Source organism: Doryrhamphus excisus, chromosome 7 (assembly GCF_030265055.1).
Source record: "Doryrhamphus excisus isolate RoL2022-K1 chromosome 7, RoL_Dexc_1.0, whole genome shotgun sequence".
Taxonomy (NCBI): domain Eukaryota; kingdom Metazoa; phylum Chordata; class Actinopteri; order Syngnathiformes; family Syngnathidae; genus Doryrhamphus; species Doryrhamphus excisus.
In genome coordinates this window covers 19,137,543-19,155,611 of record NC_080472.1, presented here as the reverse complement: position 1 = coordinate 19,155,611, position 18,069 = coordinate 19,137,543, and the positions used below count along the sequence as shown (strand labels likewise).

Here is an 18,069-nt window from a genome sequence, read left to right as displayed (position 1 = left end):
AAACTGGAATTCTTTGATCGCTTTTATTATTACAAACTCCATATTGGGCGTCGGCCATCATTGCGCCCAAACAATGACAAAATCCTCTTTGCGTTCACTTTCACTCATCGTTTGCACGTGCTCACACACGCAACGCGGCAATGATTTTAATTAACGCACAAAAAATCTGCTGCAATATGAAGCTAATTCACGGCTTAACTTGAGAGCAAATGTGCCACGTTAGCATCTCTCCATTGAAAACAGCCAGAATACAACCAACACGCAATGAATGATGGTATTTCATGTTTGAATTGCAATTACCGCTATACCTGAGGCTCAGCGCTAAACCTTATTACATTCAAATGCACATCTGTACACATGTATGAAGGATTTTTTTTGCATGAACATTAGCATATATTATATTTGTATATATTTGTTATATTATATTTACAACGTTAAATTCAGTTCAGATTAGTCGGGTCTGATTGCCCTCTGCTAGTGGATGTCAAAATGACACCATAACCACACGCAAATCATGCACCTGAAGCTCAGAGATAAATCTTGTCACATTCAACCACACAAAACCAACAAAATGAATCAACTTTTTTTGGATAAATATTAGCAAGTTGACGTGTAAAACCAGGTAGCAAAGTTAAAGGGTTGCAGTCATATCAACCAACATGTGGAACCTCGCTCCTTCTTCTTTCTTATCTTTTCAAACCTTATTACATTCAAATGCACATATGTACACATGTATGAGGGATTTTTTGCATGAATATTAACATGTCAATATTAATGTTAAAACAGATCGCAAAGTTAAGGGGATGCGGACATATTAGCCAGCATGTGGAACCTCGCTCCTTCTTTCTTATCTTTTCATATTTCCAACATTAAATTCAGTTTTGATTATTCAGGTCTGATTGCCCTCTGCAGGTGGATGTTAAAATGACACCCTAACCACACGCAAATCATGCACCTGAGGCTCAGAGCTAAATCTTGTCACATTCAACCGCACAAACCCAACAAAACGAAGCAAATATTTTTTGCATAAATATTAGCTCAAGTTGACGTGTAAAACCAGGTAGCAAAGTTAAAGGGTTGCAGTCATATCAACCAACATGTGGAACCTCACTCCATCTTCTCTGCAACAGGCTAGTTCAAAACAGTATTGCCATATTTGTGACATTAAATTCTGTTTCGATGTGTCGAGTCTGAATTATAGTGCCCTCTGCAGGTAAATATTAAAATGACAACATATTCACATGCAAATTGTGGCATTTGAACACCTGAGGCTCAGAGCTAAATCCTGTCACATTCAACCACACAAAACCAACAAAATGAATAAATTTAATTTGCATAAATATTAGCTTAAGTTGACTTGTAAAACCAGGTAGCAAAGTTAAAGGGTTGCAGTCATATCAACCAACATGTGGAACCTCACTCCATCTTCTTTGTACCAAGCTAGTTCAAAACAGTATTGCCATATTTGTGACATCAATTCTGTTTCGATGCGTCGAGTCTGAATTATAGTGCCCTATTTAAAATGACAACATATTCACATGCAAATGATGGCATTTGAACACCTGAGGCTCAGAGCTAAGTCTTGTCCATTCAACCGCACAAAACCAACAAAATGAATCAATTTTTTTTGCATAAATATTAGCTTAAGTTGACGTGTAAAACCAGGTAGCAAAGTTAAAGGGGTGCAGTCATATCAGCCAACATGTGGAACCTCACTCCATCTTCTTTGCACCAGGCTAGTTGAAAACAGTATGGTCATATTTGTGACATTAAATTCTGTCCGAATTATAGTGCCCCCTGCAGGTAAATATTAAAATGACAACATATTCACATGCAAATTGTGGCATTTGAACACCTGAGGCTCAGAGCTAAACCAACAAAAGGAAGCGATTTTGTTGGATGTTAAAATGACACTATAACCACACGCAAATCATGCACCTGAGGCTCAGAGCTAAATCTTGTCACATTCAACCGCACAAAACCAACAAAACGAAGCAATTTTTTTACATAAATATTAGCTTAAGTTGACGTGTAAAACCAGGTAGCAAAGTTAAAGGGTTGCAGCCATATCAACCAACATGTGGAACCTCACTCCATCTTCTTTGCACCAAGCTAGCTGAAAACAGTATTGCCATATTTGACAACATATTCACATGCAAATGGTGGCATTTGAACACCTGAGGCTCAGAGCTAAATCCTGTCACATTCAACCACACAAAACCAACAAAATGAATAAATTTAATTTGCATAAATATTATCTTAAGTTGACTTGTAAAACCAGGTAGCAAAGTTAAAGGGTTGCAGTCATATCAACCAACATGTGGAACCTCACTCCATCTTCTTTGTACCAAGCTAGTTCAAAACAGTATTGCCATATTTGTGACATCAATTCTGTTTCGATGCGTCGAGTCTGAATTATAGTGCCCTATTTAAAATGACAACATATTCACATGCAAATGATGGCATTTGAACACCTGAGGCTCAGAGCTAAGTCTTGTCCATTCAACCGCACAAAACCAACAAAATGAATCAATTTTTTTTGCATAAATATTAGCTTAAGTTGACGTGTAAAACCAGGTAGCAAAGTTAAAGGGTTGCAGCCATATCAACCAACATGTGGAACCTCACTCCATCTTCTTTGCACCAAGCTAGCTGAAAACAGTATTGCCATATTTGACAACATATTCACATGCAAATGGTGGCATTTGAACACCTGAGGCTCAGAGCTAAACCAACAAATGTAAGCAATTTTGTTGCTAAATATTCAAATAAGGCATGTAAAAGACATACAGTGTTATACTGCTACAGTATTGCCATATCAACGTTCAATTCCATTAGTCCAGATGCGACTCACCAGATTGGAGTTGGTGGCGTTGGAGTCGTCTTCAGGGAAGGGGATGTAGACGGCTAAGGCCACACAGTTAGCGAAAATGGTCATCAGGATGATGATCTCGAAGGGTCTGAAGAGGCGCATTAAGGAACGAGAGACACAACACAACACAACACAACACACTCAACGGGTTCATACATCTTGCTTATATTCCCCCATCGATCCCATCTGCCGTTTTGGAGCAGGAGGGATTTTTCATTTTGATCAATGCTTCAATCTTGAACGCTTCACAGAAAATATCATTCGGTGCTCACAGTGTACACAAGGAAAACGATCAAAGCCGTTACGTTGCTAAGTGGAAGATAGACGGCCTCGCCTTGTCCGACGGAGACATGCCTAAATATGGCTGCTGTCGCGTGGAAGACAGGAAAGAGCTATGTTTTTTTTTTTTTATTATTTTGGAAAGGTCCTTGAGAGGGGAGTGACCTCATTATTTTTGGCCGGGAGAAAGAAAGTGAAGGAGAGACAGAGGAGGTCTGGTATTCATCAGCGCTATTGCTCCTTTTCTTTTTCCTTTACATCCCCGTTCGTTCTTCCAGGATCCATGAGTTTCGCAATAGAGGTGAAAAATGTTGTCTAAATGTACCTGTTGTTTTATTTTATATGTCAATACTTCACTTTTCACTTCCTGTATGTGTTACAACAACATACTTTTGTACAAAAAAAAACACCTCATGTTGGTTTTAGTGATGGATGAGGTCCGTGTAAACGGCCGTAATGCTTTTTAAACGACTTGAGCACTCAAAAAAAAAAACAAAAAAAAAAAAAACAAAACTCCACAGGCTGATGACAGGACAAGAAATAAGTGGACTTTTAGCAGCAGCAGCCTGCAGACAGATATGTCTCGTCCAGCGTGTTGTTTATGTTTGGATTAAAAGCGTGACCTTTTAACATCACCGTCCGCAAAGATCGCTCAGCTCGTGGAAGCTTCCAGCGAAACGCATCAAACTTAATCACTCGGTCCTCGTGCCGGGGCCTCATTAGAAAACACACAGTAGACGTGCACGGGGCCAGCTAAAACACGGGTCAGTTCCTGACCTGTAATTTGTTTCTTTTTTTTTTTTTTTTAAACAAAAAAAGCCTTGAGTTCAGCTTTTATCAACACTGTAATAAATCTGCTGGCTGCTGTAATGTTTTGAGGGGGGGGGTTGAGTTTTATCATCATGAAGAGTGCAGATTTGTGGCTTGAATAGCGCACAAAGAATGCTAATCTGGATTGACGTTATTGTGTTCCATAGGAAACATTTAGGGACGGAATGACAACATTTTAGGGACTGCTGAATGCCAAATAAGTCCCTCTACCTGCCCACACGCACACGCTAAACTTTAAATTATTATTATTTATTCAAAATAATTTAAATTATTTGTAGAAATTAGTGTTTACGCTGTACACTGTTCATATTTGATGTCATCTATTTATTCTCCGCCATTATTATTTATTATTATACGGGAGCCAGGCATCTATCTATCTATCTATCTATCTATCTATCTATCTAACCCAGGGGTGGGCAAACTACGGCCCGGGGGCCACATCCGGCCCGCCAAGTGTTTGAATACGGCCCGCCCAATCTTTCAAAAGTATTTAATTTAAACTCAACATACAACCTGGCATCATGGCCTGAGCCAACCTTTTGATGGTTGTATCAATTTCGTTGTTTGACATGGTCTGTTGTTTACAAAGTGCTCCTGAAAAAAGAGACACAAGCACATAATAATAATAATAAAAATTAAAATAATAATTATTATATTATTATGATAACTATTATGATTATTATATTTATTATATGCTAATTATTATATTAATTATTTATAATATTGTTATATTTGCATATTTTACAATATAATAATATAATAATTATTATTTTAATTTTATTTTAATTATTATAATATTTTATTATTTTTAAAATATTTAAATATAAATATAAAATAATAAATAATAATAGCAGATTTTATGACAGTTTTACAGATACAATATCAGGTGGACTGTTACGTGTAAAATATATAGTCTGCCCCCCCCCGGAAATTTTGTTATATCAATACGGCCCGCGAGTCAAAAAGTTTGCCCACCCCTGATCTAACCACATTTGCACGCCGCCATTATGGCGCATGGAGTTCTATGAAATAGGGCTGTCAAATGGTTAAAAAATTATTCAAATTAATTCAAATTTGAATTAATTAATTAATTCAAAGACACCACATAACTTACATTGAAGTCACGTGTTTTGAAATGAATGACTGACGTCAACGATGCGCTCATGAGCTATTCCTCGTATTTCGTCCCCGAAAAACAAGTGCAGGTGTGTCCACCATTACGGCCTGTGATGCAACATTTCAGCTGCCTCCGTTGCGAGCGCGTGTTTGATTGAATGCCCCGTCGACCTGTTGAGAGAAGTACGGGTCGTCATGGCAACAGAGGAAGACGGAGGAAAGGGGTGTGTGTGGGTGTGTGTGTGTGTGTGTGTGTGTGTGTGTGGAGGAGTGGGGGATTCGCTCTCGCATCAGCTCAAAGTTATGAAGGGCGTCCAATTCAAACTGACCTCCAAAATTGGGCGTAATTTGGGCGATTTATTGCGTCTCACATCCTGTTTGCACGGTGGTTAATGCCGGGGGATTGTGGGTAAATCGTGTGTGCCAGCTCATCAAAGTGTGAAATACATGTGACTCTATTAACACCCCCGTCGGAGGCCTTTTTTTTTTTTACCGAATACCTGATAACCTTGGATGCAGGCGGGGCTGATTCCCGTTCCCTCCCTCGGCTACTCCCATCTATCATCTCCTCTCCGTTAGTTGCTAGCCATGCAGCAAACAGTGGCAAAGAAAAGGGGTGTATGTATGAATAAAGGATGCACGGGGATGCAGGATGGATGGATGGAGCGTAGGAGGACCCTCGGGAGGAGGGGGGGGGGGTGAACGCGGCAAGAGTGTGACGAGAATGAAGCATCCTCTTTAATCCGTGCATGTGAGTAAACAAAAAGAGCCCAGGATGAAAGGGAGAGGAAGCAGAAGAGGAAGAAGCAAACACGTATTGGAAGCCAGAGGACAGAGGGATTGATTAAGCAACAGAGGAGGCACCGGGGGAGTCAAACCCCCCCCCACCCTTGTACTTTTATTTCAAGTCCTTGTCTCCTCTTCATTTTAGCCCGTTGTGTCCCGGCGATATTTTACATTTTGGATAGGATTACACGCAACCTAAATCTGCATAGAAATGCTTGATTTTGTCTTTTACAGCACTTTTACCTTAAAAAAAAAAGAAAATGTTGGACGAATCTTGTCTTTGTAATGTAATTTTGCCCCCCCCCCCCCAAATGTGCCCCAAATTGAAAACTGCTAGTTTCCATGGTCTTACATCATCTTGCGTGACAGACACACAAGAAAAATTTGACTTAACGAGTCCACTGATGAGTTTGACTCGGTGTTGTGTTTTGTTCCTGACTAAGTATGGCCGATCGCCATGGCAACAGCAAGTTGTATAAAGTTTGAAGATGTGACACGGTGCAAAAGAAACAATACAAGCAGTTGATGCTTGCTAAATACAAGGATGTATGTATATATATATATATATATATATATATATATATATATATATATATATATATATATATATATATATATATATATATCACTATACCTCGTACTTCGGTACGTGACAAAAATAAAATTTTAAAATAATAATAATTAAAAAAAAACTTGGACAGTGTGCATGTATGCTTTTGCCATACATGTGGTTTCACGCCAAAATTGACCTTTTTTTTGCTGCTAAATCATCATTTGACAACCCTAATATAAATATGTAATTTTTTTATAACAAGTATTGTCATGCAGCTCTGTACAATCAAATTAAATTAAACTATAGAATAATATGCAAAAGCAAATTAATTAAAAATATATATATAAATTAGAGGGAGAAATATATATTTCTTATGTTTATAAAATATAACAATAAATCTAAAAAAAAAAATGAAAAAAATTAATAAAATACACTTTAAAAATTATATTATGAAAGCAGGAAGTGAACAAATGTAACAGTTACTGATTGTAAAAGTACCAGATGGAGGGGTAGGATTTAATAAGCTTTGCTTCTTCCTACTCCTTTTGGACATGTGGAACTGTGAACTGATTATGTGATGCATTCAATTGTAATCTGATGCACGTTCAAATGAAACTCAACCATTACCATGACCAAAAGAAAGGATACTTCCACTCCACGATGCTGATGCAGGCCCGTCTTATGGGGTTCTTGAGTGTGAGGCAGAGCAGGGCCCTGGGGGGCCGCGTGGCCGTGGTAGTGGTCTGTTTCTTGGGCTTAGAGCTGTAGTGCTGCCGCTTCCTCTGCGTGGAGCTGGCCGTGGAGATGGGCCCGCCTCCTCCCGATGCCAGCCCCGCCCCGCCGCCGCCGCCACCACCACCGCCGCCCGAGGCCGCATTTCCCATCATTTTAGCCTGGCGCGCCGCATCAATGGCGGCCTGCCAGCTTAGAGCGGCGCCCGGCGTGGGTATGTGCTCGGGGGCCAGGCCCACCACACCCACGACGCCGCGCGTGACCCCGCCTCCATCGTGATCCCCGGGGTGCTCGTTGGTCAGGGCGGGGGGAGGCGGGCGAGGGAGTGGGGGAGGAGGGGAGTAGTCGGAGCCTGGAAAAGAAAAACAAGGCTTTTAATGTCATGAATATCTACGTTCATAACGGCACTGTGGGGAGTCAAACCTGCGACCCTTTGAACACAGGCCACATTCTAATATGTAACGCTTTATAACAGCAAGCGAGGTCACCGTTCAAGAACAACAATTCCCCCCGACGTGAGTGGCAAGTTGCGGCGTAAACGTGGAAAAAAATTAAATTAAATTAAAATATAGAATAATATGCAAAAGCAAATATGTTAATTAAATATATGTATATATATATATATATATATATATATATATATATATATATATTAGAGAGAGAAATATATATTTTTTATGCTTATAAAATATAACAATAAATCTAAAAAATATTTTAAAAAATTAATAAAATACACTTTAAAAATTATATTAGGAAAGCAGGAAGTGAACAAATGTAAGAGTTACAGATTGTAAAAGTACCAGATGGAGGGGTAGGATTTAATAAGCTTTGCTTCTTCCTACTCCTTTTAGACATGTGGAAAATAAAAATAAAAATAAAAATAAAAATAAAAATAAAAATAAAAATAAAAATAAAAATAAAAATAAAAATAAAAACTTAAATTATATTAGGAAAGCAGGAAGTGAACAAATGTAACAGTTACTGATTGTAAAAGTACCAGATGGAGGGGTAGGATTTAATAAGCTTTGCTTCTTCCTACTCCTTTTGGACATGTGGAACTGTGAACTGATTATGGGATGCATTCAATTGTAATCTGATGCACGTTCAAATGAAATTCAACCATTATCATTACCATGACCAAAAGAAAGGATTCTAATCTGTAACGCTTTATAACAGCAAGCGAGGTCATCGTTCAAGAACAACAATTCCCCCCCCGACGTGAGTGGCAAGTTGCGGCGTAAAGTAGGAGACGGCATTAGAATAATCTGGAGCAGATTACACTCCGACAAAGAGCAGAGTGAATAAAAAATCCAGAAAGAGCGCGCGGCTCCTTGGAGCTGCCTGCTTAGCCAGATTAAATACACTTATAATATCCTCTCAGTATGACACCCAAGCAAGGATTGCACAAATGCGCTCATCCTGCGGCAGATTACGCACACACCAGGGAAGCCACAGGGAGCCATGCTTCTTTCTACGTACAAACACTTGCATGTTGGCTTAGTCGCACATTTGGTGTTATTTTAAAACGTGAATATGAATCAAGTGATAATTACCAGTCATCATTATGTACAGCAGATAGTGGATGTGAACCCAAAGTCACTGGAGCTGTTATCTAATCAATGATAATGACTGGAGTCAGATGCTATCACGCTACAGTGTCATGGCGGCTCAGTCCTGAAAGCCTTTTCATTGTAGCCGTTTGTTACTTCATTAGTGACATTCTTTAAAAATCTATATGGATGATTTTGGCAAGGCTTTGGGGAGGGGTGGGGCACGGGCCAAGTAAAAAGCCTTCACATTCTGTTGGGAATCTGGTGGCCACAGCTGGAAGATGGTAGTTACAATGGTAATGGTAATGGTAATGGTTTAATTTCATTTGAACATGCATCAGATTACAATTGAATGCATCCCATAATCAGTTCACAGTTCCACATGTCCAAAAGGAGTAGGAAGAAGCAAAGCTTATTAAATCCTACCCCTCCATCTGGTACTTTTACAATCAGTAACTGTTATGTAATTTGTTCACTTCCTGCTTTCCTAATATAATTTTTCAAATGTATTTTATTAAAACATTTTTAAATATTTTTGAGATTTATTGTTATATTTTATAAACATAAAAAATATATATTTTTCTCTTTAATTTATAAATATATATATTTTAATTAATATATTTGCTTTTGCATATTCTATATTTTTATTTAATTTGATTATTTTCACATAGTTTTCTATGCATTTTTGTACAGAGCTGCATGACAATACTTAAAAAATACATGTTTATATTAGGGCTGTCAAATGATGCTTTAGCAGCAGAAAGCACTTCCTACTTTCCTATTATAATTTTAAAATATCTTTTTTAATTATTTGATTATTGTTATTTTTTTAATTAAATTTATTTTTTTTAAATTTTTTGTCATGTACCGAAGTACAAGGTGATATGACCATACAATTACATAATGGGTACCATATGTCATACACATAAAGTCATAATATTACGAGAAGACAATTTACAAGGTGAAAGTTGAAATATTAATGATAATAATAATAATAATAATAATAGGCTTTTATATCACATTTTTCATCAAATATACATTAGTTCGTCGCATATGATTGACATTATATAAAAGTGGCTCTGGTTGGACAGAGTTTGGACACCTCTGCTGTCCGTCATCGAGGATTTGTTTGATAAGATTATTTTTTTTCAAATTTATTTTAATGTTTATGAATATTATTGTTAATATTTATATTAATTTTATTTGTAATCGGTTAATTGGCTAATTGCTTATTTTTAGCCTTATGCATTATTTTAGCTGCAATATAATATGCAATATTTATCATAAGGCACGTACACTTGATGATAAAAATGGAATCACATGCAGCGGAGTGGCTATCAGTGAAGGTGATGATCCATGTTAGGATTATTCAATCTTTGGAAGGCCCCGGTATAAGTTATCTGCAGTGGACTCCCAACAATATATGATCCAATCAGTGGGAGACAGATTCTGTCCCACTGCAGTGTCACGGCCGCATGCACACACGCTCATAAAACACATCGTTGCCGTTTGTTAGTTCATTAGCGGCATTGTGTAAAAATGCATAGAGATGATTTAGGCAAGGTGGGGCACTGCCCAACGAGGAGATCATTGAATTGTGGTGAGAATCTGGAGGACACAGCTCTTAGACCCCCCAAAAATGGTCCGATCAGCCAAATGACTCCCATCGTCAGCAAACAAAACATAAATACTGTAATACTAACAAGCACTGGGGGAGGCTGGGGTGCGACGTAATGGTCTTTCTTTGAGGCTTTTGGCAAAGCGTGATTGCCACTTCCTCTGTGCGTTGCATGACATGCCATCATTATCTCTGTCACCGTGAACACCGCTTTTAACGCTGATACTATTTTTATACAATTCATGTGACATCTAGCAGTCTTACACACAAAAGCAGACGGAGAAATAAAAGCCGTTCTCTGTCACGTCTGCGCTGATTAATCTCCAGCCACGTGGAAATTTCAAGCGGGCCGACGACGAGGATGCACCAAAAAAAATCAACGTGCGATAGGAGAATGAAACAGATGAGCATGCACGCACTTTAAAAAGACGTGAACGGATGCTAACGCTAGTAGAACTTGACTTCCTGATGCACAAAGCAACAGTTTCCTGCACACGTATAATAAATGGCGGCCCATCCATGACTGCAGCAGGAGGCTTTTTTTTTTTGCCCCTGATAACAATGAGGTGCAATAACCGCTGCCACAGAGGTTAGTAGCACAACCGCCATGTCGTTCAGGCACTTCATGGTTTTTACATGACATGGATTTATTCATACGACTTCCTGCAGAGGACGTACAACGCTCACTATGGCCTGCATCTTATTTGCTGTAATATTTTGCTTGAAAAAATAATTGTGAATACATGAAATTGTTTCTTTTTCAATTTTTCAATCAATGTATGAAGTGGTTATGAAATTTAAATTAAATAATGATATTTAAAAAATGTAACCTTTGCTCAATCAGAAATCACTATCTACCATATCTTACTTATTGTGTGGAAATATGGGCTAATAACTACAAAAGCAATCTTCACTTGCTAAATGTACTGCAAAAAAAAAAGGTCAGTAAGGATAATTCATAATGCCGCCTACAGAGAACATACTAACCCCTTATTTCTGAAATCACAAATACTTCAACTTGCTGATATAGTTCATCTTCAAACAGCTAAAATAATGCACAAGGCTAAAAATAACCAATTAGCTAAAAATGTCATCCAATACTTCTCCACAAGAGAGGAGAAATATGATCTCAGGGAAGAAGTACATTTGAAACACTTCTATGCTAGGACTACGTTAAAAAGCCATAGCATTTCAGTATGTGGAATCAAACTATGGAATGGATTGAGTAAGGACCTCAAACAATGCACAACGATGAGCCAATTCAAGAAACAATACAAGCAGTTGATGTTTGCTAAATACAAGGATGAAGAGTCTTGAACCAAAAAAAACCCACAAACAAAACCTTAAGCTGTATTACGGAAAGCAGGAAGTGAAATAAATAGAAAAAATGTCATTAAAAAATGTTTTTTTTCCTATTTATTTAATTTTTTTGTTGAAAATTTTTTATTAAAGTTCTAAAAAAAAATTTTTTTTTAACTTAAATTATATTAGGAAAGCAGGAGGTGAACAAATGTAACAGTTGTAAAAGTACCAGATGGAGGGGTAGGATTTAATAAGCGTTGCTTCTTCCTACTCCTTTTGGACATGTGGAACTGTGAACTGATTATGGGATGCATTCAATTGTAATCTGATGCATGTTCAAATGAAATTCAACCATTACCATTACCTATAAATGTAGTTAAAATGTTGTATTCTCGTATTAAACCATGCTAAAGTTTCAGATCATGAGGTTGGCGCATTTGGAAGTGAGCCATGAAAGAAGTTTGGGATGGTTCAAAACAATCGGTTCCAGAAGGAGTGGTTAAAAGTGCCCCTTTGTGATGTCACAGAAGGGTGGAATTCCTTATATGGTTAAATACAGCTGGAATAGGTGCAGATTCTGCAAGATCTAAGAGGTTTTCTGTGCGGGTTATTGTGTGGAGCTGCTCTACAGGAGACCACAAGTCAATACAAAGCGTGGAAAAATGAGTATAAGAGAAGAAGAAAGTTGTAATAAATGGAAAATGACAAAAAAAATAGATGGAAAAAGCAATAAATTAATAGAATTTACTCGACAAAAATAAGCCAACTTAAATATCAAGTGGTGCTTATGAGGAGGAGGAGGTGGAGGAGGGGGCGGCTTGGTCACACTGCGCCTCCGTGCCGACCTCACACACACACACACACACACACACACACACACACAGTCGTACACTCATATAGCGAAGGCAGCAGATATTAATAACTCCTTATTAATATTCATCTGCAGTGGAGAGATGTGAGGCCAGAGTAACCCAGATAGCAGCCTGTCTCTCTACCTGCGCTGTTAGCAACTTAGCAACACCACCCTGCTAACGTCATCCTCGCACTTGGACCCGTGTATGTCAATCAAGGTCAATAATCAAGATCCATAAAAGCTAGCTTGGATGAGTTTGGTGAGGACGAAGGTCAACAAACAGCCCGGGATAATGCCGCTAACTTCCTGTAGGTGTGCCTAAAAGAGCGTCGTCGGTTACCATGGTGACAATACTAATATAATACTAACGCTAGCATGCGCCTCGCGTCTCTCTACAGCCGCCCTTTACATCTGCAGGCAAAGGGCACACGGCGGCGTGCATATGATGTGGCGCCCCGCCATTCAGACGGCGCTCTTAGCCCAGAGTGCCTTCCGCTAAAGTAATTGCACACATTCTCAGGGACGTGAATGGAATCTGCGTCCTTGTCAAGGTCGTCAGCGTCCGCCTGTGCTGCATTGAAGCGTTGCAAGACATCCAACCGATCCCGAACCGAGTTGTTGTTGTTGTTTATTTGTCGACAACATTTCTAAACTGCGCAGTTCCCCCAACCGAGGCCCTGAACGCATCATCACAAGCCGGTGATGGAGGTCAGACGTTTTTTTTGGCTCCTCTCTGACGGTGGAAAGTAAGCGTGAAACTTTTTTCCGTCCTTTTCCTCACTCCGAGAGCGTACCCGTATCCGCAGCATTCCCGCTTGTGAAAGATTTTCAGTAAGTCGTCCAAGAGGGAAGGGGCGGTTGCCTTGGCGACGCGGTCCTCGGCTAAACATAAAGACAAATAGTTGACATCATGCTACAAATGATGCTGACTGAACTCATTCTATCCATTCAGACTACAAGGATACCCCGATATTATTATGTATTCATCATAATCAAAATTCCAAAAATGGAAAAAGTACATCTGAAAATAATTCATTCATTCATTTTCTACCGCTTATCCTCACGAGGGTCGCGGGGGTGCTGGAGCCTATCCCAGTCTTTGGGCACACCCTGGACTGGTGGCCAGCCAGCCAATCACAGGGCACATATAGACAAACAACCATTCACACTCACATTCATACCTATGGACACTTTGGAGTCGCCAATTAACCTAGCATGTTTTTCGAATGTAGGAGGAAACCGGAATATGATGGCCGAGGTTGGAATTGAACTTGGGTCTCCTAGCTGTGAGCCCTGTTTTCATGTCAAAATAGTACAAATAGAACCATGCTGGTGTTTCTTGCACATGTTTATATATTTGGCCTGCCACAGATACATTTCGACTACTACAGATAGATTCGGCACTTGGTCTTAAGACCCGTGTTTCCGAGGTAGCGACTTTGTTGCTATTTTAGAGAGTAACTAAACTAGACCGGATATTCATTAATTCATTCATTTTCTACAGCTTATCCTCACAAGGGTCGCGGGGGTGCTGGAGCCTATCCCAGCTGTCTTGGGGCGAGAGGCGTGGTACACCCTGGACTGGTGGCCAGCCAGCCAATCACAGGGCACATATAGACAAACAACCATTCACACTCACATTCATACCTATGGACAATTTGGAGTCGCTAATTAACCTAGCATGTTTTTGGAATGTGGGAGGAAACCGGAGTACCCGGAAAAAACCCAGACAACATGCCAACTCCACACATAGATGGCAGAGGGTGGAATTGAACCCTGTTCTCCGAGCTGTGAGGTCTGTGCACTAACCACTCGACCACCGTGCAGCTGCTTTAAAATAATAAATAAATAACTAAAATGAGAGGGTGGTACTTTTGAGAGGTACTGTACATACCGTACCTCTCATAAGTTACTAGCGAATCAGACGCTTTTGCGTGCCAACTCTTGACTGCTACTGTGTCTTAATTAAAGGGCAAAAAAATGTTGCTTGTGTCGCCTTTGTGTATTTTCTAACCATGACCAGGCGGGACAGCGTCTACCAGAAAAAGTGAGTACAAAGAATACAAAGAAATGGAATTCAAAATGTAAAAAATGGGCACCAGCCAGGAGGGAATGACTGGAGCTGCGTTCAAGTGAAGTCGAGCAATCACAAAGTTTCCCTCGCGTTCCAAAGAGGAAACAGATGTCAACTCGGGGGTCGATGACACATTAAGATGCAACAACACTGCAGCGCACATGCACACAGTATGAGAGCCGTGTTGAAATTAATAGAAAATGTTCTCTGAAGGCAAGAAGAAGAGTCCGTCAATTAAAGGGGACCTCTTATGCTCCTTTGTATTGAGTTGTAGACTCCTAAAGAGCAGCTACACACAATAACGAGCACAGAAAGCTTTCTAGTTTTTCCAGAATCTGCACCTACTCAGCTGTATTTCTTTGGATTTCCTGCTTCCTGCCAAAACGATCTGTTTTAATGTATTCCATGTATGCGCACTCTATAATGCTACACATACAAGTGCTTTTGCACCATGACTTACAAAAAATAAACAGTTAAGATATTCATTCATTCATTAAATTTCTACCGCTTATCCTCACGAGGAGCGCGCAGACCTCACAGCTAGGAGACGAGGGTTCAATTCCACCCTCGTTTGCATGTTTTCCCCGTGCATGCGTGGGTTTTCTCCGGGTACTCCGGTTTCCTCCCACATTCCCAAAAACATGCTAGGTTAATTGGTGACTCCAAATTGTCCATAGGTATGAATAGGTCTTAAGGTTCATAGGTCTTAAGACCAAGTGCCGAATCTATCTGTAACAGTCAAAATGTATCTGTGGCAGGCCAAATATATAAACATGTGCAAGAAACACCAGCATGGTCCTATTTATACTATTTTGACATGAAAACAGGGCTCACAGCTAGGAGACCCAAGTTCAATTCCACCCTTGGCCATCATACTGCGGTTTCCTCCCACATTCCAAAAACATGCTAGGTTAATTGGCGACTCCAAATTGTCCAAAGGTATGAATGTGAGTGTGAATGGTTGTTTGTCTATATGTGCCCTGTGATTGGCTGGCTGGCCACCAGTCCAGGGTGTACCCCGCCTCTCGCCCAAGGGCAGCTGGGATGGGCTCCAGCACCCCCCGCGACCCTCGCGAGGAAAAGCGGTAGAAAATGAATGAATGAATGAATCCTCACGAAGGTTGCGGCGGGTGCTGGAGCCTATCCCAGCTTTCTTCGGGCGAGAGGCGGGGTACACCCTGGACTGGTCGCTAGCCAATCACAGCACAGTTAGGACAAAGAAGAATACTTTGGTGGGGCGCATAGAGCTTATCTGGCTTACAGCCACACCCATATAAGGACATCTGCTCTTCTGTGACATCACAAAGGTGCTCTTTTACCACGCCTTCTGGAACAGAGCGTTTTGAGCCTTCCCAAACTTCTTTCAGGACTCACTAAAAATGCGTAAACTGACACGAATACGAGAATACAACGTTTTAGCTACATTTATAGGTCGGAAAAGTGTAAAAAAAAAGCATCCTAGGTCCCCTTTAAATAAGCAGACGAGGTAGCCAGGTGAGGCCATTTTAGTGCCGAGTCAATAACGCTACAGTATGACGTGTGCACATGGTACATGCAAGAGAAGAGGAGTCACACTTCAGACCAACAACACACCAGGGAGCCATGAAGCAAGAGCTAATGTCTACACACACACACACACACACACACACACACACACACACACACACACACACACACACATAGACACACATTAAGGTTGCACATTGAGGTGCACACGTAAGGTTGTGATTAAGCGATGAGTCTGCAGGGCCGTAAAGCGCTAATGAATGTGCTCTCATAGCTTAGCAGGAGAGGCTCGGTCTGGGAGGGAGCGTTTGGTTTATGACTCAACACATGCCCCCCCCCATGAGGAGACGCACACGGGCCCATGGGAACACTGGGAATGTGTATGTACTGCAGATAAAACACAGCACTGCGGCGTATTGACACTAATACCAGACCACAACACTCTTTTTCTGGATTTTTCTAGGGAAACCAATCACCCCCCCAACCCCCTCCCATATGTATCCGGGCTTGGGATCGGCACTGGACATATCCCAATTACTATATCCAATATCTATACCAGTTTGTAAACAGAATGTATTTTCAATACATGTGATGTGACACGGTGGTGAGGGTGTTGGAATTACGGCTCAGGACCTCCCTGCCAGTTTTACCCGGACCGCTTGGGACATCAAACACCCTTTGATGAGCTGCAGCGTTTAAAAAAAAAAAATGGCAGTGTGCTTGTTTATATGGATGGGGAAAGGTGGCGTAAATGATCATGGCGTGGACATATGTTGAGTGGGAGGACAAGCATAGAGGGCAGGGCAAGGCGGGGGGCTACCAATGTCCAAAATCACACACACACACACACACACACACGTGCACGGCCATCTGTAGCTCCTCGTCACTCATCTTTTTTTTTTTTTTGCGTGCTGGGACCTCTGGCCACCGCTTGATAATGAGCTCCATTTAAAAAAAAAAAAAAAAAAGGAGGGGGGGGCTATGATCCTTCCCTCTCGCCCAGTTTCAGCGCCCCTGGGGCTGCCGCCTTCACTGGCCTGGAAACGGCGGTGTGGCAGCGGCCATTTTGGCTCATTAGGAACAAGCTGCCGGAGCACGGCGCACGTCTCGGGGAATCAGGATCAGGCAAATGCATGCCTGGTGACTCTTTTCTGTGTGTGTGTGTGTGTGTGTGTGTGTGTGTGTGTGTGTGTGTAAATAAATACAGAGAGGATTCACGACTGTGTGTGTGTGTGTGAGGACGACTTATGGATGAGTCATCCTCCGGTAACATCATCATCATCATCTCCCTTCAGTCACAACTTGTTTCTCTTCTCCCTTTTCCCATCCCACCAGCATGCAATTCCATTTCTTCTTACTCATACAGCAATGTCCACTTTGCTAGCTCATTTGCATAATCTCATACAAACATGCTGTCCACTGCCGCAATACCGATACTGCCCAGTAGAGGCAACATAGATTCATATCATTGAAGTTCATTTACTTATGTTGCTTTCAGTTGCTAAGTCACTTTAGTTGCCTGTTCGGTAAAAATAAAGACAGTTTTAAGTTTGCCTACAATAATGAAGCTGCCATCTCTTGAGATACCACTAACCTCCAGTGGGGGCAATAGTGTGTTACTTCACTCGCTTTAAAGTCAAGAAGAAGAACGTTTTTAATGGTGGAAAAGCCAAATGCATTAAAAACCCTTGAATAATTAAGCTGTGGTCTCTGAAAATACTGATAACTTCCAGTGGGGGCAGTAGCGTGTCACTTTGTTAACTCCAAGGCTGTTTTTGTTAGTTGGAAAAGCCAAATACATTAAAAAAACTAGAATAATTAAAATACCATCTCTTACAATACCGATAACTTCCAGTGAGGGCAGTAGCGTGTCTATTCGTTAACTACAAGGCTTTTTTTGTTCGTTGGAAAAGCCAAATGCATTAAAAAAAACATGAATAATTAAAATGCCATCTCTTAAAATACCAATAACTTCCAGTGGGGGCAGTAGCGTGTCA

The 18,069-nt window shown here is 40.5% G+C and overlaps 1 protein-coding gene across 3 annotated transcripts in view; it reads right to left on the bottom strand.

The window, feature by feature from the left end:
- The window catches only part of cacna1c (calcium channel, voltage-dependent, L type, alpha 1C subunit), a 148,248-nt gene that overhangs the window by 97,624 nt on the left and 32,555 nt on the right, over positions 1 to 18,069 (bottom strand). For all 3 annotated transcript variants that reach the window (XM_058077905.1, XM_058077906.1, XM_058077907.1), the window contains exons 3-4: positions 7,086 to 7,521; positions 2,855 to 2,960 (exon numbers count right to left, since the gene is read on the bottom strand). In XM_058077905.1, the coding sequence (XP_057933888.1) occupies positions 2,855 to 2,960; positions 7,086 to 7,521 (542 nt within the window). The remainder of the gene's footprint in view (positions 1 to 2,854; positions 2,961 to 7,085; positions 7,522 to 18,069) is intronic.